Source organism: Malurus melanocephalus, unplaced genomic scaffold, assembly GCF_030028575.1.
Source record: "Malurus melanocephalus ecotype Western Australia unplaced genomic scaffold, MMel_1.1 scaffold_67, whole genome shotgun sequence".
Classification (NCBI taxonomy): Eukaryota; Metazoa; Chordata; class Aves; order Passeriformes; family Maluridae; genus Malurus; species Malurus melanocephalus.
The window spans coordinates 2,666,890-2,681,710 of record NW_026623299.1 but is presented as its reverse complement, the minus strand read 5'-3'; the positions used below and the strand labels follow the sequence as shown (position 1 = coordinate 2,681,710).

At 44.4% G+C, this 14,821-nt stretch overlaps 1 protein-coding gene across 1 annotated transcript; it reads right to left on the bottom strand.

Moving 5' to 3' along the window:
- Positions 1–1,233: 1,233 nt before the first annotated feature.
- LOC130573795 (histamine N-methyltransferase-like) lies at positions 1,234–12,598 on the bottom strand. The gene is made up of 6 exons (XM_057366522.1): positions 12,442–12,598; positions 11,577–11,629; positions 8,229–8,336; positions 4,790–4,920; positions 4,146–4,239; positions 1,234–1,946 (listed from the first exon to the last, which is right to left on the bottom strand). The coding sequence occupies exons 1-6, from the start codon at positions 12,576–12,578 to the stop codon at positions 1,591–1,593; spliced, it is 879 nt and encodes a 292-aa protein (XP_057222505.1). The 5' UTR covers positions 12,579–12,598; the 3' UTR covers positions 1,234–1,590.
- Positions 12,599–14,821: the final 2,223 nt, after the last annotated feature.

Genomic DNA, 14,821 nt, shown 5'->3' with positions numbered 1-14,821 from the left:
TCCTGCTCTCTCCCACATTTTCAGAMCAAGCATCATCCAAAACCCCTAAAAGCATTTTTTTTTTTCATTTTGTTGGGGTTTTTTAAAGTCTGATAAACAATAAAACAGCAGGATCTGCAAGTGCATCTTACTGCTGGGTTTTGTTGCCAGATTAGTGGGTTTTTTTTATTTTTTGTTCCGGCATTTCTGTGGCTCTCTGAGATATCTCACCCCTGACAGGGTTGATGTGGCAATATTCAGCRGTCACCTGCTTTGCAAGCACCATTTAGGAAAGGTCACTGACAGCCCAAAAGAGCCAYGAAAATAAATGTAACTTTAATTTGTTTCCCATTAGAAATGTGTGCAGCAATCTGTCCTAATGAGAGATTTTTTTTCTTCCCTTCTCTGGCATGTGACCACAGCAGCTCACAGAGATACTGAGGTCTTCTAACACAGGAGTCTGTGCACAGAACTGTGTAAAGTGGTTCTGTTCAGCAGAGGATTGTCATGGAAACATTCTAAAATACACCAGAATTAATATTTGAGCACCAGGAGAAGTTTGTGTTTCAAATTACTTGCCCTCAAATGAATGTAAACAGCTATTACACCCAATATGATCTCTTGAAATCACTTCAAATCATTAATGATCTATATTGTATCAGAAAATGTGTGTGCAAAAATAAAACATAATTCCTTGCAGCTAAAGTATTACCTAAAGTAAACCATTTCAACACTGAATCAAATTATTTCAATGGCAGAAACCACACCTGTCTCAGGGGATAAATTGAGTATTCAAGCTATTAAATCCATTCAAGCGRCTCTATTGTATCCCACTATGTATTGTGCCTTGTAGAGAGAAAACAGTTCTGCAAACTATAAAACCATTCAGCAAAACAAATGCATCAACCACAACAGCCTCACGTGCAGAAGGGACTGAGGAGGTGAAACCTCTTCTTGCTGAATCTCTGGTATAGTGAACAGATTTATCTGATTGATAAATGCATTCATAATGGAAAAAAAATGCTACTGGAAGCAGTCATTCTAGTATCAGAGTTTATTTTTACATTTTTCTTGTTACAAAGCTCACAGGCCACTTATGGCCCTGGCTGCCAGGCCAGGAGAAGGCTGTGACCTCGACCAGAAGTGAAAAACTCAAGAAATCCCATAGAAGATCCAGCCAATGGTTGGTTATTCTGAGCCTCTACTCCTGCCAGCTGCACCAAGAAACTTTTGTTTTGCAATTTGCTTGTTTGTGGAGAGTTTTTAATGAAGATGGTGGAACTCCATGTGGTTCTGGATTATTTCTCAGGAAATGGTTAGGTTTCTGCAGTGCTTGAGTGGATAGTCTGAGTTATAGCTGATTGCACAACATCTRTATGCTTTATCAATTTACTGCTTAGTGAGTTATACATTCACAGATTAGTGTAGAATTAATCAAGTAGTAAAGCTGACTTATAACAACAGATGTTAACRCTGATTTCTTAACAAGCTCCAAAAATTATTATCAGTGATGAACTAAATTAAGCCATTTATAAAAGATAAAAAAATGCATTTCAGCTGTTAACAGCTTGTGTCTGAGTTTTTGTCTTGGATCAAGARGAAGAGGGTAACTCATGGCTCAACCACTATTACACACAGGTTGTTATTGAAAAACACCTTCCCATCTCTGTTTTCACTGCATCCAGGCTTTCTTAACTCTTCCATGAGCTGATGTTTTAATTCAGGAGGAGCAGTTTTGGCAAAGTCAAGTGTTTCTGTCAGGAAATCCAGCAARAGCTCCCCATTTTTGTCCCCTTCAACAAAGCAGCTCGTTATGTCCATGTGGGATGGGAGCTCGTAGAGCTGGTACTTCAACCCAGCTGAATCCAGCATCCTTGACAAATCAGCAGAGGAAACGAAAGAGCAAAGRTCTTCTAAAGGGAACAAAGACCCATACTTCTTCCACAGCGTTTCCCAGCCACTGTTTCCTATGAGATAAACCACCAGAAAAAACACTCAGAGACAAGGAAAAATAATATTTGAAAGTATTTTTGATTGTCTGGGGTTTTTAGCAGTTGTCATCATTGCAAGTGGGATCTTTCCAGAGCTGGGACATGGTGGGGTTGGCTSTCTCCCTGATTCTGTTCCTCAGGTTTGGGGGCTGCAGGAGTAGGTGGACACCTACCCTGGAGYTCCAGCACCTCTCCTTGAGCCTCCAGCAGCTACTTGTGTACCCTTTCTCGTGAGATTTTATAAAGCAAACCATCTGGGTGAGTTGAAAACTCCCCACATGCATCTTCACATCTTTATTTTCCCTCAGCCTGGATCTCTGATTCAGTATTTCTGCTGTAAATCATTTTTAAAGGGATTATTCAGAATGACTGGACAGGATGAAAATAACTTTGAGCCCAACGAGCAGCTCTTGAAAGTTACAGCAATTATTCTCCCTCGGTACTAAAACCAGTTGCTCGTGGTTTTGCAGTCGCTTTATATGCAAACAGTTATTTATACYCAAATAAACAGTTTGGTGTTTAGAAGAGAGGCTCCAATATTTCCTTTCACCTGGTGGAAATTGAATGCAGAGCGCTAATTGCAGGAAATCTGCCGGTGTCAGTGTTGTGTGACTCGGTGCCATCTCYGAGCTGAGCAATTACGCCCCACCTGAACGCAGCATTACCGGAATGGCTCTCGGAAGGCTCAGCATATGGCACTGCTTTTGTTTGYAAAGCTCTGTAAACACACTGACAGYCCCTGCAAACCCTGCAGRGTCGGGGTTAGGAGGGATTGCAACCCCACCGAGTGACCCCAGCCCTCTGCTACCCACCCTGCTCCCGGGATGGCGTTTAATTAACACAATTTTGTGTTGGAGATGACATTACCTTTTCTGAAATGAGCCTTGTTCTGGCGGTATTTCAGCACCTCCTTTTGCCTCAGTGCTCGTTTTCATGGCACTTCTTCCTTTCCCTCTCTTGTTTCCCCCATGGTTTTTGCCTTCCTTTCCTCTCTGCTCCTCTCTCCCACTTTTTTGTTGCCCCCAGCAATTTCTGCTCAGTCAGAAAATACAGAGTCATCTAGCCCAGAGAGGACTTCAAATACCTTTCATGAACTCAGAACCTTAATCATTTTAATTTTGGATAGACGTGTCTTCCTTCCTGTATTCACATTTTGTGAATATCCAAAGGGACAAGCTAAGCAACTGGRAAAGAGTTTCAATTAACTATATGCAGGTAATCAGCAATAGTCTGMTATTATGGTCTATTCTTGTTCAGCCAAAGAACAAGAACAGGAGTTTTTAAAATCATTTAAAATACAGATTTCTGGATGTGAACTGCTTGAAAACGCGTTAAACCAAAAATATTTTGGAGAAAGGTAGTTTGAATAAATTCAGGTCAGAAGTGTCACTTCGTAGTGGACTGTTCATGAACAAAATTAAAGGAACTTCATCTGTTTTGCAATTTCAGTCAGAAATGAAGCTTAAACCTCTGAACAAATAATGCTTAACATCCTTTCAGAATTGTCAGATGTGATTGTTTACAGAACTAAAATTTCCATGGCTTTTGAGGCAAATTAAAGACTTTCTAGAGTGAAATTAGACCCCACCATTGCCTATCTCTGGCATACCTTGCCCAAAGCACTAAAAGGTCATCRTTTACTCTGCTCCAGCATTTTCCTGCTGGATTGACCACAGAGCATCTCWGTGAGATCTGAAACAGCCTAAGAACGCTGCTTTGTACCCAAAATGATGATATTAAKGAAATGGGCAGTTTGAGAAGAAAATGAACCATATGTGCTCCAACACCTGCTGCATGGCACAGCCGAGCCCCGCCGTAGCCGTTTGCTTAATGCCCCAAGTCTGTGGGAGAGGGATGATGCAGTGCCCAGCCTGGAAAGCCTTTTAGAGCAAACAGCACAGGCTGAAGGGCTCCTGTGAGTGAGAGCTGCGGGATGGAGCCTGTCCTGCTGCTGCCATCCATCACTGGGCAGGCTGCAGGACGGGGAAGGGCGAGAGAAAAATGATACGGGGTTTGCTGGCTGATAAAACCTCGGTCTTTACACCCACGCAGACACATGTGCAGGGTTCAGGGGTGTCTGTTCACCTCCACAGCCTGTGGCTAAACTCACAGAAACCCCCCCAAGGTCCTCATGGCCCTGTCCTGACCGAGCTGTGCTGGTGGAGCAGCTCTCACCTGACACCAGGATAATGAGGAGCTTCCCCTGCGATTCCAGGAGGCTGTGGAAATAGCGGAGAGTTGCTGGGATATCTTTCACATAATACAGCATCTGGAAAAAGCAGAGATGCTTAGAGATGTGCACTGTAATCCTGGTGACTTAAAAAAAAAACCCAAATGGGGGGCAATCCTGGCAGAAAAGCAGGGACAATGAGGCACATTAGGAAGGTGCTGGCAGTGCCTCACACTGCAGGCTCAGGGCTGTCATGCTCTGCCTGCTCTCTGGCACTCCCAGCACCCAGCTCATGTTCATTCATTAACCTGAGATAAAGAGATTTGCCTTTCTTCACAGTGGAGATGACTCCAGTCATGGCTTCAGTGAACTTGGAAACACAAAGGCAATTTCATGGAGAGGACAAGGAGCTTTTGAAGGCAGTAGCTAAAATGTATTCTTAGTTGACTGCCACCCACAGCCTGGTTAATAGGACTACTGTGCTCAAAGCTGCTTTTCATTTTTGCAGTTCACTTATGCTAAAGCTCCTCAAATTGCTGGGAAATAAACTCACCTTTCTTCCCCCACGAGTGGATAATGAGGTCACATACTTCATGCACACCTTTAACAGCCRAGACTCTGACAACATTTGCTTTGCAGAGACTCTCACCTGGATCATGTGAATGAAGTCCCATTTTTTAGTCTTCTTTTCTGCATTCATTCGACTTTCATATTCATGAGCTGTCTCCTGGTGCCAGGTAAATTTAATGTTCTCGAGGTTTGATGCCTGAGCCACACGCTCTGAAATGGAGGAGAAGGCAGGACAGAGTTATCTCAATTGCAAATATGGGATTGATTGCCACTCAGAGCTTTCAATACATCCAAAAGCCATATTCAGGTAGAGAGTTTTGGTACCAGTTTAAGACAACAGTGTTAAACCTTGAGCCCATGTGTGAGGAGGAGGCTGTAAAGGGCTTTGTAAGACAAAATCTTAAGAGGGTCTAGTCTTTACCTGATTAAAAAAAAAATTAAAAAAAATTAAAAATAAAAAAGGTAAATTCTTCCCCATGACTGGCTCAAGCTGAATAAAAATGTTGGCTGGGATGAAAAGTTATGAGRCCATGAGCAGCACATTTCATGTCAAGAGGAGAGCTCATGACCCCATTGCTTTGGTGCCACACAAAACCCATGTGGCTGAACAGAAGCTGGGCCACAGTGGAGAGCTTTCCCCAGATAAAAACAGGTGCTTGAGGATGGATCAAAGCAGGGGTTTGTTGTGAAGAGAAGCACAATTAAAAGGTTGAGAAGGGCAGAGAAAGAAMATGCCTTCTCCTAAATTTGTGTAACTGAGATGGTGGGACAGGGAAGGAGCTTTGTTCCACAAGGACCCATCTCTCATTCAGCTGCTTCTGCACTGAAACAATTTTTCAGAATCCTGGAGTTCTGAGCAATTGCTTCGGGCAAAAGGGATGGCAGTGTTTCAGAGCAAAGAGCAGTACAAGGAGTGACACATGGCCTGTTTTCAGACCTCCATACAACGCTGGAGAAGTGGATTCAGAGCATAAATTACGCTGAGAGCCTGGCTCATCGCTGCATTTCTTTGTTTTTTATGGGAGCAAAGCTGAGAGCTGATTTCCTAATGCAGGGGATGCTGGGATGCTCAGGTCCATCTGCTGGCATAYGGAGCTCATCTCTCTGCTGCCTGGAGCTCGGGATTGCTCCAGGACAAAGCAGGCCCTGAGTCATTCCTGTGCTTCGCTGGAGTTAGCATCAATTTAAATCTTCCATGGCCCAAAGGCAGGCTGAGCCTTAGCTASAGAACAAAACACGATTTGCTAAAACCAGTGCCTTTACACATCTAACTACAATGCTTCTCCTTTTGGGCTCCGGTTAGGACAGATGAGAAATGCTCCATCAGTGTTTATCTCTTCTCCTCTGTGGCTGGAAATGGGTCACCCCTTTCAGATGCTGCCACTGTTACTCTGTTGGCTTCCATTTATCAGTCCCTGGCCTCAGGTTTAATTTGCTGTTGTAAACTCAGGGTGATTCAGCAGCAGCTCCCACCCCATCACAAATAATCTGGGGCAATCTGGCTCGGTTCAGTTGTTGATCTGTCTGCAAGGAGGAGCTGAGAAGAAAATGGAATTGTTTTCAGGGCTGGGCCTTCAGAGCCAAAACTCTAGGAAAGTGCAAGCTCTTAATGGGATTATGGAAAATTTCTGCTCAAAAATTCATCCATTCAAAATAGCCATTTTGGAAATTTTGCCAACTTTTTCTTCTGGGCTCAGCCCAGTTTTCCTGGTCAGAAGCTGTTCATGTACCTGATGGGTGCCATCAAAGCTGGGCTGCCTGAGGGTGATGGGGATGCAGCTCAGTTTTGGGGCCACCAACACTCCAACTGTGGCCACCAAGGGATTCCAGGAATGAAGGAAAGCCACAGCCTGTACACCAGGCTTTGAGGAAAGCCTCCATCACGTRCCACAGCCCAGGAGAAACCTGAGTTTGTCATCACTGCACATCCCAGTAGGAATTTTCTCTCATGAGCTTGGCTTCTCCTTCCCAAGGAGAAAGCATTTGGTGAGGCAGAAAACATAACTACTGAATTCTCAGAGGTGGGGATAATGTTTCTCATTCTCCACGGAAAATCCTAGGCCCCAGAAACCTAATTAATGGTAGCTACTGGGGACATGATTAATTACCAAATAAGAGAGTTTAAAGAAAGAAATTCAGATGAATATTTCATTTCTAGTTTAGCATAAAACTTAAAATAAGGACAACATTTTATATTTTAACTCTCTTCTGGAAAGAAACTCACTGCAGTAGGATAGGACTGCCAGGTAAYTGGTAATTGGTGGTGGAAGCACTGGGAAGGTTCAGAGCAAACCCAGTCCTGYGTAGCCCAGACAGGACAGAAATGCTTTGTGCAAGTGCACAAACTGTCTTATAAACAGAGAAGTTGTGTTGTTCATCCTGCACCATTTCAGCCTGCAGCAATGTCAAACTMTGGGGATTTTGCAGGAGCTATTCTTTTAAAAGATCAGGATCAGGTCCATGTAATACAGGGAAAGATATTAAAAAATTGCTTTTTTCCTGGGAGTCTCTGATGCTTCTGGTGATTCTGAGCTACCTCACTGCAGGGAGAAGGGGATTGTTGAGTTTTTTTCCTTTGACTTCCAGAAGCTAATTCACACTGGGAGCGCTTCATTTTTAGGGACCTAAGAAAGAGCAAGAGCTGGAGATTTACAGTGTGGTTTTAGAGCTGGTATTCACCACAGTTTGGAGCATTTCCAACAAGAGTCAGCTGGTGAGGTTCATTCAYTGCTGTCACATCCATCCAGGGGCTGCTCTCTGTCCGGAGTGCTCTGCTCAGGGCTGGAATCACCTCCACACAGCCCCAGCACCCTGTGACYCCTGCCAGGTGCTAATCCAGCGAAAATCAAACCGTGCATTGCTATTTGATGCTCACTTTGTAGGGCAACCTGATCAAAGCACCCTCCTTAACACTCCTTGGAAAATGCTTCCCTTTCCTTCATGAATGCTGCTTGCACCTTTGGGCTGGGGGAAGGAACAAAATTCTGAGCCCCAGAGCACAAGCAAAAGCCTGTCCTATCCCCCCTGCTTTCCTTTCCATGTTTTCTAATTCAAAGCCTGGTAACTAATTTAGTGCCCCACTGTGAGGTTTAGTTATTTGCTGGAAACGGTTTTTAAGATGTGAGAGAATTACCATGAGACACAAAATTTTCCCTTTGATGCTGAGGAAGGATCCTGATTCAAGGCAAGTTGAAGTAGACARACTTTCTGAAATGCAGGAATTTCAYTCCATTCCCATACAATCACCYATCWCTTCCCACCTTATTTAGCTTTTAAGATCTGTCTAATCAAGCATTTGCCATTCAGAGTTCTTAGCAGTGGAGAAACTAAGATTTTAACAAKAGTGAACATTGTTGAGAAGTAAGGATGGCAAAAAAACATCAAACAGTGAATGTTTTAATTTCTAAGTGACAGCTCTGACAAGAAGGCCTTTAAACATGGACTCATCCACCTTTCAACACTTTTACAATGCATGTAAAATAATTAATGTAAATTTAATTTATTCAATGAAAAAATACCTTTGTACTTGGAGATTTGGTCAGCACTTGGCTCGACCACATCGTTGTTGATGGTGACCCCGGGATATCTGGYTCGTATTTTTGAGAGGATCTGCAAGTCCATCTCACCTAAGGAAGCAGGAAACACAGGATGRAAACAAAGCTCAGGCAAAGGGGATCTCCACCACCATCACATCCCCAGTTTTGCAGGCTGATTGCTGCTGTTTAGTACAGATGCACCTGTGCTTTGTATTTTCAGTCGATTGTCGCTGAAGACTGAGAAAATTGAGAAAAATTTAAATATCACTCCCAAGTGTCTTCATTTCTCTTCTCTGACTGGCACTATCAGGGCCAAGGGAAGAGCAGGCAGACCATGCCTGTGGCTTGACCTCACATTTCCCAGACACAGTTTAACCTCAAGGGGAAGATCCTACAAGATTCTGTCTGTGCCAGTTCTGATGGTTCCAAGTCACCAGCACACTTGGCAAGGTTTCTTAGGAGTCAGTTGGAGCATTTTTAGCCAAGCACCTCACTGGTTACAAGCTCATGYGGGGGAGGGCAAAGGGAATATGTGTTTACCCTGGAATTAGAGAAAATATTCATATCTGTTTGTCTTCAGAGTCCTGGGACTTCTACCAAAAGAACAACGAATAGAGCACATTCCATTTGTGTTTATCTAACCCTTGTTTATGGAATACCCCAGAGATGACTGTATTTTATGCTTTTGATGAAGGAGAGTTCTCTCTAAACGCTGCTCAGGCCAGCTGTAATTATTTTATTGATGGATGTACCGGTAGAGCCAACACTTCAAAATTTAAAAATAGCCACTATAATCCTTGGCCATCTCACCCCATCTGCAGTGTAGGAAACTCAGGGGGATGGTAATTCTGGCTGAGGCACAGGTCCAGGGACAACACCCCGCTGGCTTGCTCAGCTTTCTCCAACCTCACTTCTGCTTATTGTGCTTGGATTGATTTTGGGTGGRAAAAATAACAGAATAAATTAGAAAGAATTAAACAGAGGATGACTACAGTGAACGATAAAGCCAGGGCTTTTCTTACAAGCAAATATAGAGCTTTGTCCTGGAAGGTGTACTTGTGCTTGCACAAAACTCCACATTATAAAATTCCCTACAAATGAACAAAGTTTTGTACCGAATTGAAGGCCACCCAGCAGAGTTATAGGATGGAAKAGCACCCAGSARKCCCTGATGGMMRGACRGGGACTGTRGAGGGAGAACCTGCACAGCCTCTGYCCACCCTCATCRTTTTCAGTRCCCCTGGACTCCCAYRCTTCAGCATTWCCTCCRTTGTGCAGAATRTTTGAGGWGCAAAAGGAAAACATTGGGCATTAAACTGYTCATTAGTGCCCAGAGTATGCAATATACAATGTGAAGAAGAGTTGTATTTTTTTTGTCTTTCTTAAAGCCACCAGCAGCACCAGCATTCACTTGGTATCTCTGGAAGCACTTTCTTTGGTGGAGGGAGATTGAATTTCCAAAGCAGCAGAAATAGCTGCATCTTTGCTATCGCTGCAAGATCTGGATTCTGTTGAAAAATCAGAGCAAAGCCAGTTGTTCRCAGGCTGCCATGGTAAAATTTGTGAACACAGAATTTGTAATGAGCTACTGCAACAGTTTGGTTTTTGGTTGCTTTACCAACTTTCTGTAAAATTATTTAGCCCTTCAAAAAGGCTGCAATTAAAAAATAAATCGAATTTTGTATTTCCATATGCAGATAGGTTAATATATTCCTTTCCACTCTTGTGTTGCCAAATCACCCTTATACTGTTTTAACCAAAAAAACCCCTCACCCCTTTGATTCATAATTTAATCCACAGCCTTAACTGACTTCACTTAGCTCTTTTATATGCAAACAAGTGTCCCGAGGCATTTTACACTCGGATCTGTGGCAGCTTGCATTATCAACAATTTGGCAATTAGGCTATCCGAATTATTTAAACTCTCCAACACAATTACCTTTTAAAGGCTACCACTATGTTCGCCATTAAGTTTCTAATTAAACATTTTACGTAACGGGATAGTTTATAGCCCAGTTGCTACTTTATAGCAGCGTTGATGACTTTTATGGTTTTTAAAGGTACAGAGTGCGGCGCGCTGGAGTGTGAAGTTAATAAGGCAGCGGAGTCAGGCGTGTTGGGGTGGGTGTGATGGGATGGGATGCTGCAGTAAATGGGTTCTTGTCTCCCGAGGTGGAAAAGGGGAGAGGGAACGCTTTTTCCTTCCGTGTGGAGTGCAGGGAGGATGGGGCTGGGGCAGCAGCTCCATCACTGCCCTCCCACATCAGCCAGGGTCGGATGGAGAGATTTGGGAATTGGCTCCCTCTGACCTCGCAAGGAGCCGGGTTGGGAACATGGCAGAGCAGATGGGCTTGGGTGATTTGGGGATTTTACATCACAAAGTGAGCTTTGCCTCCACCTTATTGATAGATGGCAAGCTGGACAGTGCCCAGCCAGGGAGTGAAGCACCTCACTAAATAAACTGTTCCTGTTAAAAACATCTTTCCTCCTTTTTACCTTCTTTTTGCAGAAGAATGGTTTCCTTTGGAGAGCAATGTTCCTGCTCCGTCACACAGTCTGTTTTATAACTAATGCCCACCATTTACATACAATTACTGCATGGAGGAGAGACCGACAGAACTGAGGTTAGTCTTTGGTGATGGGATGACTACAGCATTTAAACTAGATTAACTGTTCGTATAAAACTTAAGTGTGCTGACTTAATGGGCRGAGAAGGAAACATAGGTTTTAATTATGGGGGCACTTAAGCAAGAATTTAACRAACAGAAGCCGCTTGATCTTACTGGTATTGGGTTTTTTCACTCAGTGAACTTAAAAGGCTTATTATTTCTGTTTTCTCCTGGATTTTTTCTGGAGCTTGTGCTCATCTCCAGTGTTTTTGGGGGGCGGTAGCTCCAGGAAGAGTTTGTACACTGATGGTGGTCGGGCAAAACACAACTCAGCCATGGCTCTCACATTGCAGTGATAGGAGTCATCACCTCAGTAAATAGTTACAGGGGAGAAGAGTTACAATGCAGGTATAAATGCAATATTCTGAGGATTCTAAGACGTTATGGCATGGTTTTTGTGTGCATAGAAAGCCTAAGGAGAAGTTCAAGCTTCTCTCTGCCTTTGAGGAGTGATGGTGTAGAAGAAGGTTTTTTTTGTGGAGGTTACAGAAGAGCCAGAGTGGGGAGGCACAAGTTGTTTTCAAATGATGTGGTCACACACCAACACCACCAGGCCCCTGGAGCCAACTCTTCTTTCACACTCTGCTCCTTTCGCAACTTTTAATCCTCTATTCTTTAAAAAAGAAGGTAAAAACATACCAATATTGAAATCCATACATACCWGCTCCACCACCAACGCTTAGAACATTGATTGTAGACTTCCCATTTCCAATACTGAAAAACATCATTMATGCATTTTAGAAGAGCTGCCCAGTAGAGAGGGTTCCATGCTTGATGTGAWGCACTGGAGATCCCATTAAGACTTCAATTTGCAGAACAAAACGCAAATGCAATGACTGTGTGGGCTGGAGGGATCAGATTCAGAACTCTGCCCTTTGGATATTCCCAATTTTGAGTTATTTTGGCAATTTGTAGAGGTGGCATTTTGTTATGAGTGCATACAAGCAGAAGCAGGGGCACACTTTCTCTGTGTCTGTGCTCAGAGGAACATCCCTGGGTCTGGACCAGCACCTTAAAAATTATCTGTAGAACTTTTACATTATGCAAAATAGGGAGGGAGAGAGGAGAGTGTAATGCTCTTAAAATCCCTGAGTGAGGGTTTGGCAGGGCCATGAAGCCCKGAGCACTCAGAAGAGCCTCCCCAGAGCCAGGATTTGATGCTGGCTGCGTGCTGTGAGGGGTCCAACAAAGGACACACACCAGCAGGCAGAGCAGGAGCATTATCCAGCCATCCTAGAGAAACCCTAATATTATACCTGGAAAGATTACTTTGAAAAAGCTGCTTTCAGTCAAGTTTGATGCTAGAATGTAGTATCTGTTACTGCATTTCAGAGCTGATCCAGGGCAGGCTGTGCTGTRTGCAGGGAAACAATGCAGCCTTATCTCCTCCTGGCCGGGCAGGAGTGCAGCCAAACCCTATCAGGAACCGACAGACAGGGCAGGGAGCAGCAATCTGCCTCTCACAGGCACCCYCTGAGCCCAGCAGCCTCTGTCCTTCAGCCAGCCCATGGTTCTCACTCAGTTACCTCGCTATCACAGCCGGCAGCTGCCTCTCCACGAACTCCTGCATGCTCTGGTGCTCCGTCGAACGCTCCAGGAAGAGGCGGAAAGACTGGAGATATCTGTCAGGATCGCTGAGCAAACYCCTCATGGGTGATGCCATGGTGTTGGGAAGGTGCAGCAGGACACGTGTTGCTCCCTGCAGCTCTCCTCTCAGGCCTGGAGAGGGAATGGGAAGTTTCTGGAGGGGGAAATCCAGCATGCACACCCGGACTTTGCTCCACGTCCCCGGCCCTGCTGCTGCCTTGGAGTGTTGCACAATCTTGCAAAAGAAGCTATAAATAGGGTCCAGGCAGCAAAGGGTAATATATCATCTTTAATCTGTGCAGAGCAAGTGCCAGCATTTTTTAACTGTGCTGACACAGGGCTCTGTTAAAACACAGTAAAAGGGTCTTTAGATGGTTCTTAAATAAAAGAAAAATTCCTCTGTTTTGTGAAGGCATGGAGAGGCTCCAAAGGCTGGGTCTGGATTAGAAGAAAGTGCAACACTCATCTCCAGAGACGCTGGCAGATGTCTCTATCTGTTTTTTTAATCTTTTGATGTTCTTAAAGGGAATGGTGATGGTGGGTGAAAACAATAAAAAACTTATAAATGCACTTCATTTCGCTCTTTCTTCTGAAGATAATGGTACAATTCCCATGGGTTAAGTGGTTAATTCACCAGAGCCACGTGAGTTGCTGGAATAGGGGTTGTGCTAAACCAGGCTTACAGGAAATCAGGAGCAGGGAAGGCAAAGAGTGTTTTTTGTAGGCAGGGAAGTGTCAGACTGCACCTTAAAAAGTGCACAAAGGTGTCTTTATCCTCCTTAAACTGCAGTTAAAGTTCATCACATCTTGTCCTAACTGGCAAGGGGAAAGAGGAACCCTCTCCCTCCTCATGGGCCCCATGTTTAAGGACACACCACATTTCCTCAGTGTTTCTTACCATCCCCTCTGGCTTTTCTGCAGAAAAATCCACATCCCAGCCCCTCCTCATTATCCTCACAGTTCCCTTTGGACTGTCTCCAGCCAAACCCCATTGATGCTGAAGTGCAGCAGCCAAGGGCAAAACCCTCCCACCCACAGAATTCCCTGGCAGGATGGTTTCCATGGCCCCACTGAGACCCTGCACCTGCTGCCTTCACTCACCAGCATGACCACTGGAATACAAACCACAGGCTTTTTCCAGACTCCTCTTGTCCCTTTGAGTTTTATTTCTGGCCTCTGTTGTGCTCAAGTCCCTCCCAGCTGCACCCCAAATAACAGAGTCTTGTCCCTTCTCCACACCATAAAGAGAAATGCAAGTAACAGTCTCAGGTTCATATTTGCCATTACCTCCCTTYCTGGCAGTGAACTTCTGACAAATTTTCTACCTGTGCAACCAGTTTTCCACTCACCCAATATCTGTCTCATCAAGGCCACATCTTCCTCACTTAATGTCATACACAGTGCCAACTCCTTCTGCCTTGTACACCAGCACAAAGATGGGTTTGGAACAATTTCCCCCTCACATTTCCACACAGCCTGACCATCACCTTATCCTCTCTCCTTGCAGGAYTGTTTGTTTCTAGGGACAGCCATCRTGCTGAGCAGCTGCAGTTCCACTGCTCCCTCTCCAATGACAACATCAGCTCTTGGCTTTGCCCATTCTCCTTCACTGCCTGTGACAAACACCCAACTCRTGACATGTTTTGGTTTTGCCCATGGGCCACATCTCCACACATCCCAAAGGTTCCTGGAAGGAAGGAGAGTGGTGAAGGTTGGTGACAATGCTCCTCCTCCAGYGTGTGCTGCTACCAGAGCCATTAGCAATGGCTGAGAATTCATAATCAATTAGCAACGCCTGATAATTGCTCTCCTTGGGGCAGCCCCAAAGACCGTGGTGACCTCTGGAGCAGATCCCAAGGTTGATTTTCCACCCATGCTGCCTCCAAGGCAGACTGGCTTTGGCACAGTCCCYGCTCCCCACCTTCTCACACAGCAAGGATGTTTGAAAGTAAAAAAAAACCAGCAAAACTGAGCATTTTAAAGAGTACTAATGAAAAACAAGCTGATACAACACTGGTAACAAGTAGATGGGAGAGCTTTTAGAAACTTTGTCAGTCTCTGGCTGACAACCTTTCTTGACCCAGATGAACTCACTCAAAGCCCCAACATCTGAATTAACCTGGGGAATCCAAGCATGAATTTTTCCAGAGAGTAAGGAACAAAATTCCTGGATGTTCCTCGGATGAGAATTACTCACTGCTGACCCACCCTGAAAAYACAGTGGTGTATTCTTTGTTGACCCATTCCTTTGCTATGCCTGATTCCTCCTTTTTCTTTTTAAGTGCCTAAAGAGGCTTTGCTGTCTGCCACTAATAGATT